This window comes from Papaver somniferum, chromosome 6 (genome assembly GCF_003573695.1).
Source record: "Papaver somniferum cultivar HN1 chromosome 6, ASM357369v1, whole genome shotgun sequence".
NCBI classification, from domain to species: Eukaryota; Viridiplantae; Streptophyta; class Magnoliopsida; order Ranunculales; family Papaveraceae; genus Papaver; species Papaver somniferum.
In genome coordinates, this window is record NC_039363.1 from 50,744,768 (window position 1) to 50,772,312 (window position 27,545).

At 36.9% G+C, this 27,545-nt stretch overlaps 2 protein-coding genes and 1 long non-coding RNA gene across 3 annotated transcripts; all 3 read left to right on the plus strand.

Moving 5' to 3' along the window:
* The first annotated feature begins 12,113 nt into the window (after positions 1–12,113).
* Positions 12,114–12,766, plus strand: LOC113287529 (histone H3.2). Its single transcript, XM_026536309.1, has one exon. It carries the CDS (start codon positions 12,124–12,126, stop codon positions 12,532–12,534), a length of 411 nt encoding a protein of 136 aa, XP_026392094.1. The 5' UTR covers positions 12,114–12,123; the 3' UTR covers positions 12,535–12,766.
* A 505-nt stretch (positions 12,767–13,271) lies between these two features.
* On the plus strand, positions 13,272–15,883 carry LOC113285653. Its single transcript, XR_003328838.1, has 4 exons — positions 13,272–13,334; positions 13,454–13,540; positions 13,779–14,954; positions 15,196–15,883. It is a non-coding gene; the product is annotated as an uncharacterized LOC113285653 (long non-coding RNA).
* A 923-nt stretch (positions 15,884–16,806) lies between these two features.
* On the plus strand, positions 16,807–18,241 carry LOC113285655 (trans-resveratrol di-O-methyltransferase-like). The gene is made up of 2 exons (XM_026534459.1): positions 16,807–17,617; positions 17,777–18,241. The coding sequence occupies exons 1-2, from the start codon at positions 16,841–16,843 to the stop codon at positions 18,086–18,088; spliced, it is 1,089 nt and encodes a 362-aa protein (XP_026390244.1). The 5' UTR covers positions 16,807–16,840; the 3' UTR covers positions 18,089–18,241.
* The last annotated feature ends 9,304 nt before the right edge of the window (positions 18,242–27,545 follow it).

The window sequence follows — 27,545 nt, forward strand, 5'->3', positions numbered from 1 at the left end:
CCCAATAGCAACTTAGAAGCCCAAAATAGCTACACACTCCAAACACACCCAGTCTCTGTGGATCGACCCGTACTTGCACGAGCTACAACTGACAACCGTGCACTTGCGGTATTACTGTAGGCCCGTTTTCATTTCGCTTAATTTTACACGCTTTCCCGGGTCCACCAAGTTTTTGGCGCCGCTGCCGGGGATTGGTGCTGTGTTTTTCTTGTAGTTTTATTAGCTATTTTTGCATTTCACTGCATAGCATTTTCATCTGCTTCACTTCATTTGTTGTTGGTCCTGCTGTTCTGAACCAGTTTTTCCTCTGATGGGACGCCACCAAGGAAAAGAACCAAAGCCCAACTGGGTTTTTGCAACAATATCAGAGCAGCTGGGCTGTGCTTAAAAGGTAACCCATTTAAGAGAACCCGAATTGTGGGCTTCCAATTTTTAATTGTGGGCTTGTAATATTAAAGCCAATTTTTGGGCTTCTCTTATTTTCTGTTGGGTTTGTAATAATTTATTTGTGGGCTTGTTTGTTTACATTGATTATGGGCTTGTTTGTTTAATTTGTGGGCTTGTATTTAATTTTTGTGAGCTTGTTTAATTTGCACTGGTATTTTGTATTCTGGGTTTTTAAACCCAGCTGAGCTTGTAACCGATCACGCTAGGTTAACTCGTTAGTGGGCCGAGTACCCAAAATCTAGGCCGAGATTTTGGACTCAGTTTCACCAAACGTTTTCAAACCAGCTGAGCCAAAGCAAACACAAAACCAACAGTGGGCTTGCTCCCATTCAAAAACCAAATTTTATTTTCTTTTAAAAAAAAAAAAAAAAATTACTTTTCTCCCATTCAAAAACCAAATTTTACTTGCTCCCATTTTAACAACCAAATTTTTTCTTCTTTATCCCATTAAAACCAAACTTGCTCCCAAATTTTAAAAAACCAAAAATTGCTCCCATTTAAACCAAATTCCCAAATAGGCTTTATCCTTAAAGTCTAAAACCAAAATTTTGAAACCCATTACTGAAAATTGTGGGCCTTATTCTCTTTTTAATTGTGTAATTGCTTGATAAACATAACATGTCTGGATTTTGGTCTGCTCCTGGGGATGGAAATAAAACTCTTAGAGAACTTGCTTATGGGCATGTGCCACATTATGAGCCCTCCATAGACCATGATGTCAATAGTTATAGGGATTGTTATGGACATTTTCATAGTCTGGAGCCTCAATACATATACCCTGATAACTATTCACACATGTATCAACCAACACAACCTGAAATCTATGCATGTACCTTATGTGGTGGTTTAGACCATCCTGTTGAGAACTGTTATATGTTGCATGATTTTAGACAATTTAGAGAGTCCCATGAAAATCCAAATTATGAAATGCCCACAAATTGTGAGGCTGGTATTCATTGGGACCATAATCAATCCTTTGAGGGTTGCGATCAATCTTTTATAAACCCAAATGACCATGCACACATGTACCCATCACCACAATTCGAACATGAAGAATTTTGTTCCCCTATGAAGTACGAATCTATCATGGAAAATCTCAGACTCATTGATCAAAATAATGCTAGATTGGAATTGCGAATGCAGGCATGTTTAGATCGGATGTTGCTTATTAAACAAAATGAAAAAATTCATGATGAAATGTGTGTTGTTCCTAATGAAGTGTCTAGTCCCATTCATGTAAATGATGTTGAATATGATCCTAACCTAGAGGAACATGGGTCGACTAAGGATACCACAATTGCTAATAGGGACCAATATGCATGTTACCATGATGATGATTATGATGATGATGTTATGTTAGAAGAACATGAAAACATTATGGAACCTTTTGGTTCAATAACATATGGCTTCTCGCCCTCGACCTTCATGAATGTTGTTTCTTCTAATTCTAATAATCATTGCAACTCATATGATTTTGAGATTGATTTGGGGATTGTACAATTGTTCATTGAAGATGAGCATGACATAGGAATAGTTGAATCTTCTGTAGACACTAATTTTATTATGCATGAGGACGAATTTGATGTGTCTGATTCCTTGCCTAAGTCACAAAATGTTATTTCTTCCGGTGATGATTTGAGTACTTCGAACAATCATGATACTGATTTAGGTCTTGATGTTTTGTTCGATGAATGTGAGCATGTTTTACCTGTTTCTGATTTAGGAAAAGTATGTGTTGGTACTATTGATCGTACCCATGAAAATAATTTAGATGTACCCACTTTCTTACCTAAATCTCAAATCGAGATTATTCCACCCAACCTAGATTTGGTTTGCAACAAAAATCTTAAACCAACTTTTCTGAAAATTCCCAATCTAGGATTGGAACTGTGTGCCCCCCAAGTCCTCTTGGACTATTTTGCTTCAAAATATAACACTTTTAAAGAGCCACAGTTGGAATGCATTTCTTTGCCCATCCCGAAAACAGTCCATTATGAGTTAGACCTTTTGAATCCTGAACCCCTAAAATTAAAAGATTTTGTGCTTAAAAGTAAATCTGTTGAACAATTTAGGTTTAGGGGTGATTCATTCGGTTTTTCACTCTCACTCCCATTTAAGTCCAATTTTAGTGTTTTGAAACTTTCTATGTTTCTACACTTTGTCTTTTGGGTTGATCCTCAACTCTTTAGATTGTTAGTGTATGGTGAATTTTTGTATATAATCCAGTAGATAAAATTTCTTAAAAACCTTTTTGTTCCTTTTGTATATATTTTGCTAATCCAATATGATCTCGGCTGACATATGTTGGATTCTTGCCTTGAATAACGGAGTTCTAATATTGCTTTCGCCGAAATCGGGTATTCTCTTTCCTTTTTCTCTACTCAACATGATCCTCTTCATATATTGTTTTATAATTCTTTCCATATTTTGAAACATTGAGGACAATGTTTAGTTTAGGTTTGGGGGTATAGAGTAGATACCACGATAATATGCCATAATTGAAAACAAGAACTCCTTCTTTTTGAAAAATGAAAAATTAAAATAAAAAATAAAAAATTGAAAAAAACATAAAAAATGGAGCTCATTTACCTTGAAATGTTGACTCTTGTGCAAATATGTAATTATTAGGAGTCTTAGTCTAGATATTTAGGCACCCTGATTCTAGCACAATTCACATAGTAATAAGAAATTTGCACGCGCACGATCTACCAATACATGTATGGCCTCGATCTTCAAGGTGTTTGATAGGAAGTCACGATTGCCAATCACTTTAGAATACTGAACGAAACTTGACTAGATTGTTCTTTGGTTGGTTGGGATAGAAGGTGGAGGTTACATTAAGAAAGACAACCATCGAATTTAACTGGGTGCATCAAAAAGGGCTACCTCTTGCAAAGTGTCATGTAATTTTTTGTTTCTTTTTGTTATGTATCAAAAGAGCTACCATATGTAAAAATCAATTTCAAGTTCTTGGTAAAAAAAAAAAAAAAAAAAACGAACAGAAAAAAAAAAAAAAAAAAAAAGAGAAAATCAGAAAAATACAAAAAAATCAAGTATTTATCAATTCCATTCTCTCTTGTTCCAAAAATAAAAGAGAGTAGTCAATGTAAAGAGTCATTTTGTTGTTTCATTGTAATAAGCAAGGAGGGTGTATGCCATTGATGTACAACGCGAGTAATTGTGAAATTCCTCCTACTCATTCACAATTCTCGTAAAGTCCGGACAGCTAGCTAGATTTCGACCTTGGTTCTTAGCCTGAGAAACTATCTCTTGGTGATTAGTAGTCATAACTTCAGATCTTTATTTACACATGTGTAGATACACTTTACACTCTTATCACATGTCTTTTTTTTGTTATCAGTGCTAGGATTGTGCCTTGATAGCTAGATTGACATCTCCATTTTGCTGTGAGCTTAAACTATCTTGCACATGTCACATTTGATGGAATCTGAGCTTATATTTTGACCTAGAACTTTGTAGGTATGTTCTAAGCAAACCTTCACGAGACTTCAACTCGTCCACTAGGGACACTTAGTGGTTTAAAAGGCTTAGTGCATACGCTAAATGCATTCGAGAGACCAGCGACAGTGGTATAGGTAGGATTTCCTTAGTTTTGTTTTACTTGAGGACAAGTAAAATTCAGGTTTGGGGGTATTTGATGAGTGCCAAATAATGTATATATTTATCCCTTTTTGTTGGCATTTAACTCATCTTTTGTGCACTAATTCTACATTTTATCCCATATTCTGTATTTTCATTGTTTTCAGGAATAAATATTTTTCTTACTTAATTTTGCATTTTTAGGTAATAAATAAAGTTTGGATGAATAGAAGAGCGGAAAAGAGCAGAAAATTAGTGAAAAGCCGGAAGAAATTACGCAAGGAAGACGCAAAGAATGAAGCGCACGTCCAAAAAGCTAGGAATGGGCTCAAGAAGGAAAAATTGTTCTTAAAGAAGATATGGGCTGGGCATACCCAAGGCCCAAAACCCTTACCCAAACCCATTTTCTATATCCATACCCGCCTTCATTCTCAGCCGTTAGATCGGATCCATCTCATCATCCAATGGTCGCTTATTCATCGTTCATCAAAATCTGAAGTCCCTGCAAAACACCATAGTACCTAAACTCCAAGCCTTCAGATTAGATCACATTTAGATCCTACGGTCGCTTCTTTGCCTGCGCATCAAACCTCGATATTTCCGCTTAACACTACAACACCTAACTCCATCTGGTGTCGTCAATTTTGTTGTATCTCATAATCCAACGGTCGCCACATACCTCTCCATTGTAGCCGTTTGATTCAATCTATATGGGATCATCCAACGCTCTTTACTCGATGTTCATCAAAGTTCTCTATCCCTGCTTCACACCCTAGTCACTGAACCCTATTACCCAACCAAACGGACCCTTCTTCTCCATCGGGTTCTTCCTCTCTTCTTCCCAAACAACAGAGAGCTGCTCTGCAACTCCATCACCTCCACCATCTCTTCCATCACCACCTCGAGCTTCACCATCTCCATTCTCTCGACCAAATCAGAGCCATCACCATCATCCAGCTCCCTAGTATTTCCCTTTCTTGTTCTTAGCATCAACCCTAGGTGCTACAGATAAGAAAGAGAAAAGCTAGGGCATCAGTAGACGCAATTGGGAGCAGTTCGAGCTGAGGAGGAGCAGTGGGAACATCAACAGGGCATGGGTCGAGCAGAATTCACACATGGGTGAGAGAATTTGATTTTCCCCAAATCAATTTAGGGTTTTCAAATTTTAGGGTTTCTCAAAATTAGGGATTTTGTTGTAAACTATAAGTAGGAACTGATGTAGGATGTTAAAGGGTGTTCTTGGTTAGCCGAGATACCCCCTAATTGGGTTAATTTAATTTAATGTCAATTTTGATTTCTCTGTTAATTTAGGGTTCTTCATTTGCTGCCACTGTCCAAATTTCAATTCCATACTTTATTGTTTAATTCCATGTTTAGGTTAGTTTTAATTTCAAATTCAGTTAATTTCAATTTTCAATTTTATTCTTAGTGTTTGCTGTTAATTGTCTGTGTTACTGTTAATTTTATTTTGTAAATTTTGTTAATGTTTCATTGTTTAATCTATGTTAGGATAGTTTAATTAGAATGTTGCACTGTTTAATTTCACTGTAAATGCTCCTGATTTGTGTATGTTACTATGTTATCTCTGTGATGTTTACTGTTTTGTGTGAATGTTAGGCTAAAGCCTTTGAAGCATTGGATTGATTGAGCAGTGGGGAGAAACTAGTGCTCACTAGTGACTATGAGCAAACTGGTTCTCTTCCCACTCTAGTTGTATGCCTAGGCTCCCAACTTTGCCTTTCATTTTTTGTATCTTGTTCTTTCTTCACTCTTGGCCTTTCATAACTGTTTTGTGCCCTGTTCTTCCTCTGCCTTTGGCCATTGGCCATTGTTTTTCTTCATTTTCCACTGTCCATTTTTCCTATATCAATTTTCACTGTTCTTGGCTTAGTGCCACCATTACTTCACTGCCATCTCTTCTTTTCTCCTTGCCTTGCTACTCAGCTGCCTTGGCCACTGCCCTGCAACCCTGCTGCTGCTGCTGCTTTCCTTCCTCTTGCTACTGCTGCTGCTACTTCTTCTCCTGTTGCTGCTCCTAGCTCCTGTTGCCTTCACTTCTCCAGCCTTGCTGTGCTCCTGCCAGGCCCAGCCTTGTTTGCTGCTACTGCTCCAAACCCAGTTCAATACAGCCCAGGTTCAAACCATACCCTAAGCCCAGTCTACTGTGGACTTAACCAAAGCCCAGGTGAAAGGCTAAAAGCCCAGTTCATTCTTATAGAATAAGGCTAAAGCACAAACTCAATCAAGAGCCCAGTGCATTTCAAAACCAAAGCCAAGCCCACTGTGCCTAGAAGTTACCAAAGCCCAATAGCAACTTAGAATCCCAAAATAGCTACACACTCCAAACACACCCAGTCTCTGTGGATCGACCCGTACTTGCACGAGCTACAACTGACAACCGTGCACTTGCGGTATTACTGTAGGCCCGTTTTCATTTCGCTTAATTTTACACGCTTTCCCGGGTCCACCACATATGGTTTACGGATCATTATGTAAGGGGGAGTGGTTTTCATGTGAGATGAAGTATTGACTAAGGGGGGTGATACATATCACCACAATATTGTTGTCAAGGTTGTGATACAATTGAAATTTGATGATGTGTAATAATATTATAACACTGTATAACAATGATTGAGGGTTGTTGTTTTCTCATTGTTATAGCTATGGATCTTCAACAACTATGATGCTGAGTTGAACATATTTAGAATCATTGGAGTACTTGGAAGTGACGAAGATTTCAAGTAATGTTGAAGAACCAAGGAGATCAAGCATTTGGATCAGAAGCTACAACGTTTATTTATTTTGTAATTCATATGTATTGATAGTTTTGTCACTAAAATTGACAAAGGGGGAGATTGTTAGAGCACTGCTCGGTCGAACTCGCAAGCGTTGCTATCTCAAGCTTGTTTGTCAAGTTTAGTTGCCACTATAAGTCTTGATTTCTAGCCTACTTATAGCTAAGTCTCGTATTAGGATAGTAAGTGTAGTTGAGCTTTAGACTGCACGGCGTTCATCGAATGAAGACGAGGAACTACTTAAGGGAACTTGTGTAACTTCATCAACAAAAGGTATGTGGAGACTTTAACTCATATATCACTCAAAAGTCTATCAACTTTATCTCCTATTTGAGACAAAAAGTCGTATTGCTATATAGACTTCAACTGTAGACATTTGGTATTTCGAGCCGAGTTTATCTCGCTTATCTATTTTTCGAAATATGTGTTGGTAAGCTTTTGCTTTAACCAAGTTCATATTTAATTCTTGACGAAAGTCAAAAGATGATCATGTGAAAATCGCCTTGTAACATCTTACATGATTTGTGCGAGATAGTCATTTGATGTAGACTAGGAATGTTTTGTATTGATCATTCGATCACTTGAAAATTGCTTTGAAGCTAATAGTTTGTGTGAGACAGCTATTGTCGTCTTCCAAGAATGTTTAAATGATTGAAATGAGGGTTTAGAACATGTAACCATGATCGGATATAAACATAGTGTTTATTCACATTTGTGTAAAGTCCAAAACCGGGAACCATGGTATGCATACCCGTACGCGTATTGGTTGGTTGTTGGAAGTCCAGGAACTAAGTATGCGTACTCGTACGCGTACTGGCGGAAGTTCAAGTTCCGTGAATTTTTGCTGGAGTTTGGAAGAGTAAAATGGTATGCGTACCCGTACGCATATTGGCGTAACCAAACTCAGTCCGGCTACTTAGGTATGCGTACCCGTTTGCATATTGAAGTAGGTTATGATCTAAATTTGGTTTGTTCATGAACTAATACATTTATATATTAAGGAATGCAATCTTTTGCAAACCGTGGCTATAATGTTCATGAAATGATTCGAGTGAATCAAAATCGATTTTGCTTCAATTGTGTCTTGTATACTTCTATGAAAATATAAACAATTGAACAACTCTCTAACTAGTTTCATTTGAGTCATTTGAACTAGTTATGATAAAGATGAATAAGGTTGATATGAAAGTGCTCATACGGCTAACCATTGGTTAATTACACTTAGTTATGATAAAGATGAATAAGATAGAGAGGTAGACTTTTGAGTGATAGATAAGTTCAAGTCTCCACATACCTTTTAGTTGGATGAAGTTTCACTGGTTCCTTGAGTAGTTCTTCGTCTTCATAAGATAATCGTCGTGGAGTCTGGAGCTCAACTACACTTAATTGTCCTAGTCCGATACTTATCTATAAGTAGTCTAGAACTCAAGACATATAGTTTTGACAACTAAACTTGACAAACATGCTTAAGATAGAAACGCATGCGAGTTCGACCGAGCAATGCTCTAACACTTTTCTTAAACAGGAAAAACGATGAACTAACAAATAAAATCGTTACCTCAGTTTTTGCATCTACTTCTCCCCGGAAAGATATATCATTAAGCGCAAGTTCAAATAAGAACTCTCCCATATTTGTTGTCATCCTCTCGCAAGAACAAAAGAACAACAACAAAAGCAACCTTTACCAGAGAAAGGTTGAATTGGTTTTAACTAATGCGTGCCAATAATAAAAGTTGAAACCGGAAACACATATGTTACGCTAAACATAACTTATGTAAACATAAATTGATTATCAACATATTGTGACTTTTCACTTATGAGTTTCAACCGGAACACCTTATGATCCTTTGATAAAGCCTACCAACATGGGTTAGAACTTAATCCCGCTATATCAAAATGCCACAAAAACCATAAGGGCCGCACCATATGAGATCGAATATTAAAGTTAATAAAAATCGAAATCAGACATCTCATAAATCCGAAATCACATAGAAAAAATATAAACATTCATACACAGGATGTGCAATCGGAACTATCACATAATGAAACAAGATTATAAAATAATATTTTTTATTCATTCATAATAATATTGATAGTTTTATTCGAATAGACATTACACAAAATATCGAAATAAATCAACACATTGATGTCTATTTCTGATTAGATCCTTGAATGGTTCTTCTCAAAAATCATCTTCAATATCCTCAAATTTTTCGGGATCTTCGTCTACAACATCACGACTGATTTCTCAGATTCTACACACAGTACCTTTATTATGTTCACATGATAAAGCATTAACCTTTCGATTAATATTCCGAGCATACTTCCTATTACCGTTTCCAAGTTTAATCATCTTTCTTTGGTCATGGATAACATTTCTTAGTAATGCTACCTATTTATGATGAGTTTCAACAGTACTGAGAAGGAATCGGCGAAGATTGAGAGGCATCCAAACTGTTATGGACAAGAAGATTAGTAACTCATGCATGAGATGTCACATCTTCATTCTCTTTTCCTTTATCCTCACAACCAGATTTCTTCAAGGAATCAACAAGATTAAAAGTTTCACTAGAAACCATTTCGCTCAAGGCTTTCAGAATCTTGGCTTGAGATCTGGTTTGAGGATACATCTTTTTAGTTTAAGTTCTCAAACAAGATGAGTACATATACCAGAGGATTTCAACACATACCAAACATGGGTATCAACCTTAAATAAATAATTATGACCAGATTCGAAAATATATTCGCATATTATGTGTATTCAAATCCTAAAGATCTTTTTGAAAAGAATCAATCTACAAAATCATGTGGATAAAAATACCTTAGACAAGAAAACTTATCCTGCTTACACAAGTTGTTGTAAGAAAACTTTACATAGCATGAGTAGTCTCAAGTAGATTGTGTATTCTCTCTATATTGAATAAGATATATTAACATGATTCCAGATGCCCAGATACTTGTGATTCCTTACATCCTGATGATCATATGGAAAGTGGCAATTGACATTGGGATGATCCTCGGAGCTATCATCTTCATCTTGAACTAGAATTCTTTTCTTCTTCCCTTTTAACCAAATACCACTGCAACTGTTATCAAGAACCCCTTCCATGTTGTTGCTAGAACTTACCATGTAAGATAAACTTGAATGCATAAAGTACTTTGAATGAGAGGACTCAACTCAAGTCTAAGGTATTTATTGGTGAATAACAAGGAGTCTTCAAAGAATATGATCAATTCATGACCACTATATTTTTGGAAGTTTTTTTTTTAATCTAAAAATATTTCAAATGCATACATAAAAAAATTGTGAAATATAACAGACAATTCAAAATTCTCTTGTTAGAGCACTACTCGGTCGAACTCACAAGTGTTGCTATCTCAAGCTTGTTTGTCAAGTTTAATTGATCAAAACTATATACTTGATTTCTAATCTACTTATAGCTATGTCTCGGATTAGGATAAAAGTGTGTAGTTGAGGTTTAGACTTCACGATGTTCGCTAATTGAAGAAGAAGATCTACTGAAGAGCTTGGAGGAACTTCATCAACAAAAGGTATGTGGAGACTAAAACTTATCTATTACTAAGAAGTCTATTCTATTCTATCTTCTAATGAGACTAAGTCGTATAGCTATATAGACTTTTACATTATACATATTTGATATTTCGAGCCGAGTTTATCTCGTTTATCATTTCTCGAAATATGTGTTGGAAGCTTTTAGCTTTAGCTAAGTTCATCATATTCTTGACGAGTTTAGTTGGAGACAATTTATTTGTTGGAAACTAAATATTAAGTCAAAGATGATCATGTGAAAATTACCTTGAAACATCTTATATGATTTGTGTGAGACAATAATTTGATGTCGACTTGGGAAGTTTCGTATTGAATGATTAATCACTTGAAAATTACTTGAAGCTAGTGGTATGTGTGAGATTACCATTGTTGTCTTCCAAGGATGTTTCAATGATTAAATGAGAGTTTTAGAACTACCATGTCTGGATATAATACAAGTTGTATACTTTGTATACTAACTGTGTAAGTCTAGTTCAGGTCCGGAACTATTGTTCGCGAACTGGTTTACATGTGAAAAGGTTCAGAACTTGTGTTCCAAAAAGTGTTGCAAATCAAAAAAAAAGTGTGGTCTAAAAGTTAACACTACTTCTCTCTCCTAGCAAGTGCTCGCAGTTGAACTAGCAGCGAGATTGAAACACTGAATTGTTCGGCGCTCAAAAAGTGACTTTAACGCTGAACCATTCAGCGCTGGATGATTTTAAGGTAAATGTTTCTGATGGAAGCATACCACCTCGTGACACGTGTATATTGGGATCCGACCAAGAGTAAGCGGGTACTGTCCTTCTATGCATGTATCAGTAGACTTTCTTTTCTTTTAATTATTTTAACATTTTTTTAATCTAAAGGAGTGGAGTACACTCAACTACACAAAAGTACAATTTTTTATTTAATGTCCGAGGCGCCGTTTCATTCAGCGTACAGAAAAAAATATTCTGCGTGCTGTTCCGTTCAGCGTATCTAGCTACTAGGTTAACACTCCCATAGAACTTAGGAAGTTGCCTAGCTGACGTGGACTGCTAATCTAGCTGTTAGATTAGAAGACCATAGGACTTAGTCTAACTGCGAGCTATACGAAGCCAAAGCACCTACCATAGTGCTTGCCATGGTAGATGTTAATAGATTCTTTTTTTTCCCCTTGAGAAAGAACATACTTTGGAGTTTTGGATAAGTCGGACATGGTCAGTTGGCGCTCCATAAACCCAGTCTCATGGAGCTAGGGAGTGACGTAAGCAAATCTTCGGGAAATTTGTTCATTCCGGGATAGAATGTGCGCCAAAGCGTCGATCCGTATGAAACTTATAATCAAAACTTACCGTCGATTAAACTTGCAAGTACGGCTCAGATTTATCCACGAAAAATTTAAATTCGGAGAAAAACCAAAAATTAGCGCGCTAGGATTACGATCCGTGTTACACAATTTACCACCCATGATAAACTTTTATCGATCCATATGAGACTCATATCACTCGCAACCGTCGATAGTAATATTTGCGATCCGAATGAAACATCTTAAAGTAATAACACCCGTCGATAAACATTACTGTAAACGATCAAGATTGATTACTAATCCCACCTCACATCAATGTTCTCACTATAAATACCAACCCCAATTCCCAATTTCCACTCACAATTCACAGATCAATTTCAATCTCTTCTCAATTTCCCTCTCTGAAATCCATAAACTATCTAGATCTCTAATTTCTAATACCAATGGCTCGTACCAAGCAAACCGCTAGGAAATCAACTGGAGGAAAGGCACCAAGGAAGCAGTTAGCAACCAAAGCTGCTAGGAAATCTGCACCAGCAACCGGAGGAGTCAAGAAACCCCACAGATTTAGGCCAGGAACTGTTGCTCTAAGAGAAATCAGGAAGTACCAGAAGAGTACTGAGCTTTTGATCCGTAAACTTCCGTTTCAGCGTCTGGTTCGTGAAATTGCTCAGGATTTCAAAACTGATTTGAGATTCCAGAGTTCTGCAGTTGCAGCCCTTCAAGAAGCAGCTGAAGCTTACCTTGTTGGACTATTCGAAGACACCAATCTCTGTGCAATTCATGCTAAGAGGGTTACCATCATGCCTAAGGATATTCAACTTGCTCGTAGAATCAGAGGTGAGCGTGCTTAAAGGAGATTAAGAAGGTCTTTCAACTTCTTACTGGGTTTATGTAAATGTTTTGGGGGTTTCTATTCTATGGCAGTATGAAATGTGGGTTTGTTGTTTTAAAAGTCTTATCAGTCTCTTTATTTATGTTCCCTGTGTAGTTTCAGATCTGATGAAATGAAAAAAATTAGTTAATGGTATTTTCTATATTGAAAGTTTCTGTTTTCTATTATAAATTGAAGTCCCGCTATTGCAAGTCTAATCTTTCGTAATAGATTTTGTGGTGGTTTTACTTTCATACACTCGTTGATATTAGGGTTTGAATGTTGAAGTATGTATGATAGAAAAATCCTTTATGGGTTTCTGAGATAAAATTTGGGATTTATGTCTCCGCTTAACTTTACCCAGTGTGTCTACTCGTAGATTGAATCCTTAGTTTTCCAATTCCATGATAATCTGAACCTAATCTATTAATCAATACGCATTACCTAACATCTTTGATCCATCGCACTCTCCATAACGGATCGAATAGGAAATTGTTGAAACCCTATAAGCTCTATTATGCATTTTTTTTTGAAGCAACTTCACTCAATCATCTCTTCTCTAACTCAAAAACCCACGAAAGATTAATCTCCTTTTAGAAAACTTCTTGATTGAATTAACGGATTCTTAAATGCTAGTATCATTTTCCTTGAAAGTCTCTGTGGCTAACCTATTCTAATTGGCTATCTTTTTATCCGCTATTTCGATTAGTGGCTTCAACAGATTGAATTTGAATTTTATTGCTTCCATTCAGAATGAGATTGAGACAAGCATCACATACTGTAAGCAAAGGCATATATTTTTATGTTCATAGACAGTTCAAAATAATAATAATCTGTAGATGCAGCTTAGTTTGTTAGATAAATTGAATTTCTTAGCTAGTATTCTTGTTGTATTGCAGCCAATCACATTTGCAGTTGATCAGAGATCCCCTTTAGGAATATCAAGTTTGACATTATCACTACAGCCTTCATGGGTTCTTCTCTTGGTAGGTAATAAGTTTTCCAATACACATTGAATCACTTTGATCCGTTGATTTGATTTTCTTAGATACTTGGATATAATTATGCTAAGCTCAATGAGTTAGAATTCTCTTGCTAATTTTTATATACATATGTCTATGCATTCTGGTTCATATGAAAATTGTAATCAAAGGGAAGTTATGCATTCAATTTTAATTCCTAGCAGAATTACCTGATCTATTTAATCTTTCTTCCTACGGGTAGGTTTTCGGCAGGTCTCTCCAAGCATAACCACTACGAAACTCAGATAACCATTGTTGCCTAGCATATGTGTCAAAGAATGGTGTTAGCAATGTGCACCATTTCTGTTTTCGATTTGTGCAGTTTCCGTGCTAGAACTGAAAACCCGCGGCTTGTGCTTAAGGCGATGATTTCAACAATTTGGATGCTGACTTATGTAGTTATCAAGAAGCAACTGGAGTAAGTGCCAGAAGAACAAGAAAGACGAGAGATACAACATAGCTTATCCGAGAAAGCTACATGCTGTAGAAAGGCAGGCAATATTGATGCAACACTTAAAAGTAAAAAGGATATTCTCAGTCTTCAGGACTCATCTATTATGACTAACCCCGGGATAAGCTTATCTGAAAAATGCCGTTAGTTTCTTGGGAGATAAATGATTTGCAGATTTTGTTGATGTTTTCCCCTTGGTTTTGTTTGCCTTACCTTGTCTTTGTTCCCTTAATGTTCTATTGGTTTTGATAATTGAATGATTTGTTCTGCTGTGGCATGGTTAGCTCCAAGTTTTAACCGATGATAGTACTCAGCTTGGTGATTAAAGACGGGGAATTCGTACCGGTCACTGAGAATTTAAACTTACTTTTCCTATTATGCACTGTAGAGCACTTTGGTTATCTCTCTGAAATGTAAAATATTAGGCCACCTATATGTGAAATATGGAAGTTTGTATCTTCTGGATTGTATTCTGCTTGTTTTGTTGGTTTCATTAGCTTGAAGTTGTTTCCCAAGATTATGGAGCTTCTCCGGTAAATTTTGACTTAAAGTTCGCTTGCTGCTTAGTTTTGAATGAGTAATGATCTGAGTATACGTGGTAGAGTGCTGTATGAATTATGGCAGTATTTGCATCATGATTTCCCAACTTTAGATTTCGTTTGGTGTTCTGTCTTGCTTCCATCTTCATTAAGTTTTATCACTGTACGTTGTTAGCAAACAAACTCATAGAAAATAACTGAATATAAAGTTGTTGTACATGCTGAGATCGATTGTTCATGTGATTAATTTTGTCGTCCAACTGACATATGTGTCATTCATTATGCAGGAAAGGCAATCTGAAATGCTCTTGCATCTGGCCAGGTATCTTCTGAACATATACGGAGTAGCTGCTATTCCTTACCTGTTTTCAGGACGGTGGCTAACATGGTAATATCTTTTACATATTGCTGACCTGCATCTTATCTTGTCTTTGAATTCCTTGATTGTTTGTCTTTTCTGAGTTGTAAAGCTTTTGTTAGGCAAAACCGGCAAAGTTCTTTGGACTGAGTCAGAACTGCAGTATCTGATATCTGTAATTGACTGCAGATGTATCTCTTTAATTACAATCCATTTGACTGAGAGAAAAAATTTGTATAACCACTAAGCTTTGTTTCATTATTTATTGCAGATGATGAAGCGAACGGGGAAGTTGCTCCATCTCTCATTTAAGAGCTACTGGAGAATAAGGAGATGGATAAAGAAGATGAACATGAAAAGCTTTTAAAATCTAGAGTATCAAATGCTAAGTCTTACATACATATACCTTGTTTTGTTGTTTCGTGTTTCAACTCTATTATTTGTTCGAGTATTCCAACTCCCTCACATTTTGATTATTGATATTTTTAGTCTTATAATTGTCTTTTCAAACAACAACAGGAGATAAAGAAGCAATGGCTCATGGGTAATGATATTAGAGAAAGCAAAGAAGCAATTCTGTCTTGCAAACAGGGAGGACTAGTGATAAACTGGTTATAGTAAAGATTGTGATGTGAAGACAGGAAAGAAAATGAAGCAAGTGAAACCTAACATTTTTGTGATATTATACACTTGATGTTAAGTAGAAATCAGAAGGAATGGGAAAAGCTCTCTTCACTGAGCCAGGTTAATATTGAATATGACTGTATGACTCCTGTTTCAGGGTTTGAATCATTTAGCGAGGTAAATGTATCACATGTAACATGATATTGTCGGAGCTCTCCTTTGTGCCGTGCTTGTTTCTGTGTGCTCGGCTCTTGTATTTATTGATGTTGTGCAAACAATTTGTTTGGTTGCATACATGCACTACTTTAAAAAGTAATACCTTTGATTTATTTCTACACGTGTTTTTGAGCTGTGATTTTTACACTGAAAAAATGTGGAAGCCGCAGTGACTTTTTATATATAAGAGAGATAATGAGCTTTCTAGTTCACATGTTCAGAATTCCACTTTTCGAGGTACGAATACTGCATCCCAGAAGTCACTATATGTTCACATTGAGCTTGGGGTTGTGCATATAAAGGGGTACCATCTTTTGTTTTGGACATGGAAGTGCTGAATCTTGTGAGCTGAATGTAAACACTGTGGCCTCCAAACGTGGCTTCCCATCAGCAAATCTTGACCAATACCGGGATCCTAAAGAAAATCTCGCTAGCCCAACTGACCAACTTATGCATTATAGTGAATTTATGGCCCCTACGGGCAATCACCATATGCACTATGGTGAACTTATGGGACCCCATGAAAGTCAATCTTTTTACAGCCCCTGCAGCTTTTACAGCATCACGGTGGTCTGCTGATCGGGAAAGAAAGAAAGATAAATATATAGATGAAAGAAAGAAATAGGTGAGACTTGAGAGAAGTAGTAAGTAAATTGACGATTCAGACTTTTTTCCGTATGGGATTCGCAGGTTAAGAACAAGCGGGGTTTAAGAGAAAGAAGAGCAACTGTACATTGATAGAGAATCAGAGATAGTAATGGAATGGTTCCATTTTGGCTTCTCGTACCTTAATTAATCATTTAGAGATAGGGGGTAAAGTAAAAGTAGGTTCCATATCTGATACTAGTAAAGAACCAAAAAGTAATCAACGTGGGATTTGTAATTGATGATGAGTCCCATAATCAATTGAAATGATGGTCAGCAAACAACCCCATATTTTGAGGCCAGGCAACTTGCCTGATAAAGCTGCTTTTGTTTGTTTGTTTATTTATTTATGTGGTTTACATTGGATCCTTCCACTCTATAAATAGACAAGCTACACTGATGCAACTTATACAGAAGAAACTAGTTTTTGTATGGGTTCTATTGTTACTCAAGAAATGAAGGGTAATGAGTTGATACAAGCTCAGACTCATATCTGGAAGTATGCGTTCAGTTATGTAAGTCCCATGTCTCTCAAATGTGTTATTGAATTAGGTATACCTGACATAATCCACAACCATGGAAAACCCATAACTCTCTGTCATCTTGCCGATGCTCTCTCTATACCTCCAACCAAAAGAGATTCGTTGAATCGCCTAATGCGTTTTATGATTCATTCGGGCTTCTTTTCGACAAAAAGGCATGATGAGAATCAAGAAGAGGAAGGATATGTGCTGACGCCACCTTCAAGGTTATTACTAAAAGATAATGCCAACACATCGTCATCTATCGTGCTCGCAATGGTAGATCCTTTCTTTGTAACGCCTTTCCATTTCCTAACCGACTGGTTCCAAGGGAGCGGAAACACACCATGTGAAGCTGCTCATGGTAGGAGCGTATGGGATGTTTTGGAGCAGAATCATGAATTTGGCAAGACGTTCAATGACGCCATGGCTAATGACTCCCATTTATTGATGAATGTAATCGTCAATGAGGGTGAGGGGGTCTTTAAGAATTTGAATTCTCTGGTTGATGTAGGAGGTGGGACAGGAGCCACAACTCAAGCCATTGTTGAAGTATACCCACACTTGAAATGCATGGTTCTTGAACTCCCGCGTGTGGTGTCAAGCTTGTCAGGTACTAACAACATAGACTTCATCAGTGGTGACATGTTCAAGTCCATTCCTCATGCAGATGCAGTTTTAATGAAGGTATATATGTGCAATATTGCATCTTTATTGTACTTATGTTTTAATGACAGATGTCTTTAGTGTTGTTTCCGAGTTATTTGACCCTAACAATATTTATGTTAACGCTAGTTCTCATTTGCAATTTAATTTTTAGTTGCCTTCCCGCTGTTAAAATGGCAGTTCATTCTTCATGATTGGAGCGATGGCGACTGCGTCAAAATACTTAAGAGGTGCAAAGAGGCTATTCCGTCAAGAGAAGAGGGAGGAAAGGTGATTATAATAGATGCGGTGATTGGAGAAGATGATACTAAACAAGAGCACGATTCAATTACAGAAACCCAACTACTCCTAGACATGATGATGATGGCTCTAGTTGGAGGCAAAGAGAGAAGTGAGAAAGAATGGGAAAAGCTTTTCTTAGAGGCAGGGTTTTGTGACTATAAGATAACTCCTGTTTCGGGGTTTAGATCCCTTATAGAGGTTTATCCTTAGTCTCTATTTGTAGCATGCACTTATTTGCTTTCTTTATACATGTTTTTCTGCGTTTGTGTGTGTATCTTTATGTGTTTGCCCTATGCAATTTTTACTGTTTTCCCTTCGGATTGTAATTCCTTCTCTTGATAATTTTTCTCTCATTAGTTTGAATTCCCGCCACCTGATGATATTAGTACACTGGAGCTTATATCTCGATATCATTTGGAAAAGTCAAATTTTGGAGTCAGCTTGCTGCTTTCTTTCTGTGACTGAAAAGGATAATATGCTTGATCCCTTGCTAGAGTGGACTGTTTAGTACAATTCAGCTAGTTTTAGTTCTGATGGATGTTAAAACCTGTTCTAAAATATTACTACTCAAGAAGTGTTGGTTTATGAATTGTATGTGCAAATTAAGACACATTAATGTTGATACGGTTTTATCTTTTGGTGTATGTTTTGAAATTGCACAAAATCTGTTGTTACCATGGTTATTGAACTGAATCCATATCGTAGTATCAAATCTGGAACCGGAAATTCACCGTCATTTCATATATGTGCTGAACCAATTGGAAGTACACGTTAACATTCGGTTACAAAAAAAAAAGTGCTCATACAACACTTAAACTGAATCTTTTTTTGGTCGACTTAGGCTAACCCCTATGGGTTAGATTGAGCTGTTAGATTGGCCAAAAAGTGTGGGAAAAAAAGTTAACACTACTTCTGTCTACTTCTCTCTCCTACCAAGTGCTCGCAGTTCAGCTAGCAGCGAGATTGAAACGCTGAATGATTCAGCGTTCAAAAAGTGGTCCCAACGCTGAATGGTTCAGCGTTCACAAAAATCATAAAATTTGATCTGATGGCTGAAATTTAAAACGCTGAATGATTCAGCGCTCAAAAAGTGGTCCTAACGCTGAATGGTTCAGCGCTCACAAAAATCACACGGATCACAAAAATCACAAAATTTGATCTGACGGCTGAAATTTAAAAGCTGGACAGCAGTCCTGGATGACATGGACTACTAATCTAGCTGCTAGATTAGCAATACCATAGGATTTAGGAGGTTGCCCTAGCTGACGTGGATGGCCAATCTAGCTGCTAGATTAGAAGACCATAGGGGTTAGCCTTAATCGGGTACAACACTGAGATGATGATATGTGAAAAAGAATACATAGAATGTTAGAAAATTGGGTTAGAACTAGAGGATGAAAGCAAAAACAAAAGAATGGTGTACCCCTGACTTCAAGGTTCTTTCAATTCTTTTAGACAATAATTCGATCTTTCCCAATTAATTTGACGAGTACAACAGGTCTCTCAAATTATGCGTTTAGAATTAATGATGCCCTAACAACGTAATCGAATTTAAGGATTGTACTTCCTTGACCCGGACAATAACACATTGTATGATGATGCTATTAGAGAAGAAGAAAACAATTTTTTTTTTTGGATGTGTTTACAAAAGAAACAATCATCGCTATTTATAGGAATTTCATGTCTTTTGGAGGTGTCTGTTCATCACCAAGCGACACCTTTAAAAGACATTAATGGTGGATGTTGGCAGAGACGCGTCTGTTCAAAATTTCGATGAAATTTCAATTAGGTTTTCAATCTAAAACTGACAATTTCAGTCGGGAGGGGCTACACCCGAACCCGATAGTGGCAAATAAAAATGCATCCTTTTGAAAATACCCCAAACCAGGATCGTATCTTGATTCATTCTAAAGGCCATTTCCGATCGGGACAAACAAGCATACAGAATATATAAGCATGCCTTTGAGACTGATGGGGACCTGATTTCCGAAGCAAGATCATTTTTGTTTTGTGCAAGAGCAGCCGCGAAGTTTCCACACCTTCACTTTTTCGCATTTTGTTCTTAATCGGTCCACTTGTGATTCTTGCTCTCCTTTTCTCGACTTTCTTTACATGTTGTCCAATATGTAAATTTTGTGCATATCCACTCAATAAAGGCGATAACGATCTCTGTGTTGTGTGATTATTGACTCACCCAATTACATAGTTAACTAAAGCATCGGTACATGCTAAACAAAGCAGTTAACTTAATTAGCATAGGGCGGATGGAGAGACAAAGAGAAACTGCTTCGTTACTGTATATTTAGACAAAGAAGATAAAACGAAATTTTATTGCTAGTTCTCTTTCATCTCTTAGACTATACATATGATTGCGTATATATAGGTGAAGTACACAGTGAGGGAACGAAATTAGACCGACAATGTCAAGGGATAAACATTCCCGCACACAAGACACGTCATGGTATATGTGTCTCCAAATGGTCCCACATAAATGTGGTCATCCATAATATACCGACTTAGTACAACACTCCCCTTGGATGACCACCGTTTTAAAATGTTGCTTCGTAAATTTGCCAGAAATATTCGGTAGGACAAAAGCTGGTAAAAAGATGAGTGTACTAGGGGTCTTTAGTATGAACTTTCTCTCTTTGTTAAAACAGCGGCGGAAAACCATATAGGAAAAACCTTATCTTAGAGAGATGTCGGTCATCGCCATGAGATACTTCTCTCGTCGAAATTGCGTCAGGAAAACCAATTGGGACAAAGCCTAAACGCTTGCGTTAGGAAAACCACTTGGGACAAAACCTGAGCGCCTGAACCAGATAATACATGCAGTTATCCGGTAAAAACCTGACTTAGGATAAGGTGTGACCATTTGATCATTGATTCCGCCAAAAATTCTATGGATATCCATCTCTTTAGATGGTGATCATCGTTCTAAGTTGTTATCTCATTAAAAACCTCGTCAGAAAAATCCAGAGGGACAAAACCTGAACGTAGGAAAACATGAGTACTTCAAACAATGATAAATCCACAGATGCTGCCTCGTTAAAACCTTGCCCGCAAAAACCCAAAGGGACAAAAACCAGGACGAAGGAAAAAGAGTACAACATTTTGAACTGCAGATAATATTGGACTCGCATGCCTCATTAAAACTTTGACAAGGAAAAACCCAGTGGGACAAAACCTTGACTAAGGAAAAAGAGTACACGACGTAATGTCCAACATGCCCATATCCATAGTCTTCCATGGCTTTACTCCCTCTGATGAGAAACCTTCTCGGTTGATCATTATGCCTGGTAGTACTGCTTAGAGTTCCGAACCACCCGTTAAAGTCTTCAGCAACTCCAACTTCCTTTAGTTGAGAAAATCAGTCTGATTTTCCTCTGTGCAATTTCATAATGATAATCTGGTTGTGCCAGCCTTTTATATATTCTCCACTAGCTTTGTTTGAACAATCATAATCTCTCGGAGGATAAACAAGTTCTTCTTTTACAAGACTATTATCTAGGAAAATATTTAGATGCTCAACGACCCTGCCAAATATCAATACTCAAACAGTTTGATTAGCTTTTCTCCGTGGGAGACATCTAGCGATCTTTTATGCGAAAGATCAAGCTTAATGGTACCACGAAGATGAAGGGGTTTTCTTCGGACCAATGTCTCGATATTGGTGCTGGATAGAACCAGACTTACATGTTTACTACAGACCCAATATCAGGTACCTATAACATATCTCAGTTAATGTACCATTAGTTTACACATATTTTGTGTAATACAAACCACAGAGTGATACATCTCCTTGGTTGAGATGTAAGCCGATCAAAATAATAGATCGAATGATTAGCTTATCCATTTAAACATGTCTAAACCTTTATGGTTGACGAAATTAAAGGAATTCTAGCTACAATGCTCAATCAAATTGAGCCCTTGTTTTACCGAGATTTTCCGTCTCGAACTCCTGCTTTAAGCATTTTTGTGCTTTGGAGAATTCTTCAGGAGTTCCAATCAAATAGATGTTGTATATCTTAAATCTAGTAAATGCACAGTTTATGAGCATATAAAATGGTTCACATATCCCTGGGCAATATAAGCATTCACTTAGACGATTGATCACTTTCGTCCTTATTGAGTAAATGCTATGACATGGTAATTCTACTGAAAAAAAACTTCAGGAATTTACATGCAATTTTCTGTATCTAGTCTTTCATAAAGATCCGCAGTAACCACATCAACTAGATGCACATCGAGTAATTAAAGACTGCCAGACAAATACCATAAAGGTAGCTGCATCCATAATATGGAATATGTTACAAAGAAATCCATCTCAGGTTCCTGTCAAAGACTTTGTGCCATTTGTTGACTTTACTTTTCTCACTATGCACATACACCCACCTGTAGCCACTAGGGGTTACATTATTGGATGTCGGAACTGCAAACACCCGTTTGTGGCCAAAAGTAGCTCACATTATCGAGTGTTCGGGCTGCAATACAAAATTTATGCATTTTTGCGAGAAACTGTTATTCTGCTTTGATCTCTCCTGGTTTAACCAATCATACCTTTGATGACATTCCCATAGAGAGTAGTTTAAACAAACAACACCTACGATAGTATTAGTGGATACTTTGACTATGTCATTAACAATCATTGGATAACGATCGCAAATTTCTCTATTGCATGCATGCCTTATGGAAATCCTCTCATTTTGAGGTTTCACAGCCATTGCAGAGACATTCTCTTATTAGAAGAACTATACTCAGAGAAATTAGATCTTCCACTGATAAGAGCACTATCTTTCAATGATTGTGACTGGCTCTTCCTTTTAAGAGGTGCAGAATATTTCAAGTCAACTAGTCATCCACGCTCAAGGTGTGTTCTAAGATACACACTTGCTACTACATTTACAGCTTCTCAAGGAAGCAATTTGATTTGCAATCTCTGAAGATGTCAAATCTTCGGCATGTCTTTCAGTGATGAAAACATCAAGATGAGATACATCCTGGTTTATCTTTGTGCAAACCAGAATACTTCACGCTGTTTTTCAGGCGATAACCTTTCCTCCCCCAAACAGTGGGAAGATTTTCTCATCAAATTTGCAAATCTTGTAATAGAGTAGTAACAACAGTGGAATATAACACGTCTCAAACAGAAAAACATGACAATGGTTACATGAGTAATAAGTTCAAAGTGCACAAGAACATCAAATGTGCTCACCATCAATTCGCAAAGCATTACTAGGATGATACAACATCAACGGATGACAAACAAGAGTTTCATTTAAAATCTATATGAGTATAGATATACAGTTACCACCAGGTGAGATGTCGAGTCATTTATGACTACCAGACCATACTTCCATCAACCTGGTTAGTGTCTGCGGAAACTCACTTTCAAAGGGTGGCGCTTAACAAGCGACCTTACTACTCTCATTACACTGGGACTAAGGTCCTGAAAGCGTATACAAATGAGAAAATACTTCAATATGGACTGAGCTCCATATCTGCCAATCATATGAACTTTGTCGATAATTCCTTTGCAAAGGGGGATATCTATCCATAATAATTTCAGTAGCTACTCTGAGTATTATCGAAGACCAGTTAATAATCAGTTAATAACGATCTTACATCATTCTCTAGAGTACGAGGATATCCTAATCCATTGATACCAAACTTCAATATGCGGATATTCTTTCTCAAAATATATCAACGCAACTTTTATGGATGTGCTCCTCGTCAGGAGAAATATCAACTTATCACTCAAAGAAAATACAGACGTTATCTGATTATATTGGCATACCTCATACAAGAGGTTTTTCGTCTATGCTTCTAAGCATACTTTGATACGAAACAATCGCTGCGATTCCATGGCATGCCTTGCAAGGACTTTAATTTACTCCGAATCAAGCTAGCGTACTCTTGCTAAATCTAGCAACAGACTAATCTCCAACACCTCAGGAATTTCTCGGTGTGAGAATTTAGATGAGACACAATTGGAATTAACCAATGTCATCGACGATTCTCCCCCTGATCCTTAGGCGGGATGTCTTATCAACAGAACATCCGGTTCCACATTACTCTACCTATCAAGGGAGCAACTGGGTGCAGAAAACAAAAATAACACACAACCCAGGAGAGGTAACTGATCAGGTTTCCTCTCTCGTTTACTGTCCAGCTGGAATAATTTCAAGAATTTACATTGTCATGTAAAATTCACAGTAAACTGTAAACGAATTTTGTGACTATAGACACTACCTCAATATCAGTATCAGTCCTGCCAAGACGACCGATAGAGATCAAAAACAATGAACGGCATTTCAAATGCGCGTATCGTGTCTTTTATGTCACAACGATTGCAAAGCTCTTCCAAGCTCAAATATGGTTATTCACCCAATCATTATGCTACCGTCCCGTATTTTTCCACTTCCGGTGGTACGGGGTTTACCAGATTCTCAAACCTGATAACGATTGTGGTTCCCATATTTAAATATGCCTATCACAATTGTATTTTCCTTCTTTGCCAAACATAGACTTATTTGCATAGGCACTGCTGCAAATTTAATTCACCAAATTCATGATTTTAGGTAATAGCTCGGCGACGAGAAAACATGATATTAACTCTAAATATCATTGAAAGAAAATGCGACACTCATTATCGCTTGACTTTTGTATATCTACGAGACGCAATCTAAAACATGCATCTCTCGTTTTTTCTATAACAACAAATACAAAATGCAAATTAAGTACTAGCTCTTTAAAGCTCGTCGATGCATATAATGCACGCCGTAAAGCTAGCGGGAACACATAAGGGCGCAAAATATGCAGCTCTCCTTATCGCTCACTACAATTTTATACGGTGCATTTATCTTCTCTAAAATCAAGCCGAACTATTTACCATAAAAATCAATGGTGAAACAAGGAAAAAAAATACATTCAAAAGCAATATATACGGTTCTAGCATACTACCGACATATCTCCAACTTCGTCTATTAGGGTCGACGAAATATTAATTTATCAAAGTTGAAATATGAACACATTCTTTATCTTAAAAGAAATCGTCTCAATATAAATTGTAGGTCATTTCAAAGACCGTTGATAGAGAGTGGTTAACCGTGTTAACCCGGTGTCCATTTTTCATCGCATTCCGATCTTAAGTGGAATGACTTTGAATTCTGGAGATTAACATAGCAAAGGGATATTAAAATTTTGCTATCCTTTGAGATGCAAAAATCCCTTGCTCTGTCGATATTAAAACCGTTAACATCAAAAAATTCATTGGTGTACCAACAATGGTGATTTTACTTTCTACGCTATCCAAAAGGACGCGGAAAAACCTTCCGTTGGTTGGATAAGGAGGAAAATAACAAAACTTACAAAACCCAAATATTTGGCTAAATTCGGAAATCGAATAGCATCACAAATATGAGTCGTTGCTAATACGTACCTATTTTGGATATCTGTTCATATACCGTATAGTTAACTGTGCTCCAAATAGCACATACAAGAAACGGTAAGATGCCTAACTTCAGTTTTAACAAGTCCTAATCAAAATAAGAAACAAAATTATACATTACTAAAACTTATGCATAAAAAACTACTCAACAACAGTTAAATCAAATATGCAAGGGTTTAAGAGAATTATTGAGTCACCCAATTACATAGTTAACTAAAGCATCCGCACATGCTAAACAAAGCAGCTAACTTAATTAGCATAGGGCGGATGGAGAGACAAAGAGAAACTGCTTCGTTACCGTATATTTAGACAAAGAAGATAAAACGAAATTTTATTGCTAGTTCTCTTTCATCTCTTAGACTTTACATATGGTTGTGTATATATATATATATAGGTGAAGTACACAGTGAGGGAATGAAATTAGACCGACAATGTCAAGGGATAAACATTCCCGCACAGAAGATACGTCATGGTATATGTGTCTCCAAATGGTCCCACATAAATATGATCATCCATAATATACCGATTTAGTACAACACTATGTATTAGCTAGTAATTTCTTTAATTCTCTTCAACTTTTCTAGATATCCCACTCAAGTGGAGTAGAATTCCACATAAATCACGAGGTAGCTTATAACATAACTAGAATTAGTCAGCCAATATCACAAAATATACAACATCAAAATACACTTGGAATTTTTGAGGGCTACACAACAAAATAAAGCAGAGACAGTTTGTTATCCACACAATTCTAAAATTATCATAAATCTGAAACCCTAATTTTGGAGAACTGGTATGGAGAGGCATCCAATATGGGTGGAGAAATATCGACCAACCAATGGGTATAAGACCGGCCATTAGTGGTGGAGAGACCGGCTGAAAGATGAGTGGATTGTTCGACTGGTGGAGAAGTATTCACCAAAAATATGAAGAAATATCCAAAAATATGGAAGATTATCCAAAATAATCAAGGAGAGTGGGACCGGCCATGATGGCCAAGTGGATCTTCCATGTCCGGCCATGGTGGTGCAGAGGACACCATGTTAGACGTGAGTCAATTCCTGAGAATTTATGTATTTTTGTTGGACATTTGTGCATCATTTTGTATTTTCAGAAGAGTTTGGTGTTGACTGAAACTCTCAATTTTTGCATGAATGAGCAAGTAGGACATTGCTCACGCGTCCAATTTTTTAGAATATTAAAATAATTAGTTAACGTTCGTGGGACCATTTGATTTTTATAGGCTTTTTGGATAATTGAGCAATATTTGGAAAAATATGGAAAACTAAAAGTTTGCATGAATGTGGGAAATCAAGAGTTATGGAATAAATAAGGAAAAATGAGAGGCGCGGGACGGGCCACGGCCGGTGGGCCCAGTCCGCGCATCTCTTAACCTTTTTTTTTCTTCATTTCCTATTTTGCATATGTCTCCATATTTCCACATTCATCCATATTTTGGGTACTCGTTCGTGCATTATTGTTAAGTACACCCGCACCATTTTCTCGGGGGTGGTGGCCTATATGTCCGAAAAGTGAATATTTATTATTAATCCATGGAATTCAGCTGAGAAAATCTGTAAATTAAAGTAATGAAATATTATGATGAAAATAGAGTATTTTCTAGGAATTCAATTGATGAATACTGCACTAGAATTAATTAATTGATGGTTATGTACTAGCAGACAATCTTTCTAGGAGCATTATATTTATTTGAGATCGAGGTATGAGATAGTAGAAGCATCATATTCGTTCTGAATGTTTATTCTGCACAGTCAGGGAACATTTGCGACATCATGAGACGTTATTGCTCTATACTAGTGGTCAATCCATCTAGGAGCCGTCTAATCATTCTCGATTCTATACAGAAGTGAATGCTGGAATTGCTCGGTATTGTTGATGAGATATGCAAAATATTGAAAGCTCAGCTGAGAGGCTTTAAGGATTGCATATTTATGCATGTCCTGAAGAGGCTATATACTCAGTGAGGGATTATAGTGAAGGAGCTTTCATGTCTAAATTATAAAATATGAATTTCATATATTCGTCTGAAGCTAGGTCAAAAATATACAAAATTATGAATTTACGATCTTAGCCTTCATCAAAAATCCACCATCAACAGTACCCTCATCATTTTAAGAAGTATTATCAAAGGATATATACTTAGCTAGAAGTGGTGGGGCTGCTTAAATTTACACCAACTGCAAAGGCTCATTAATA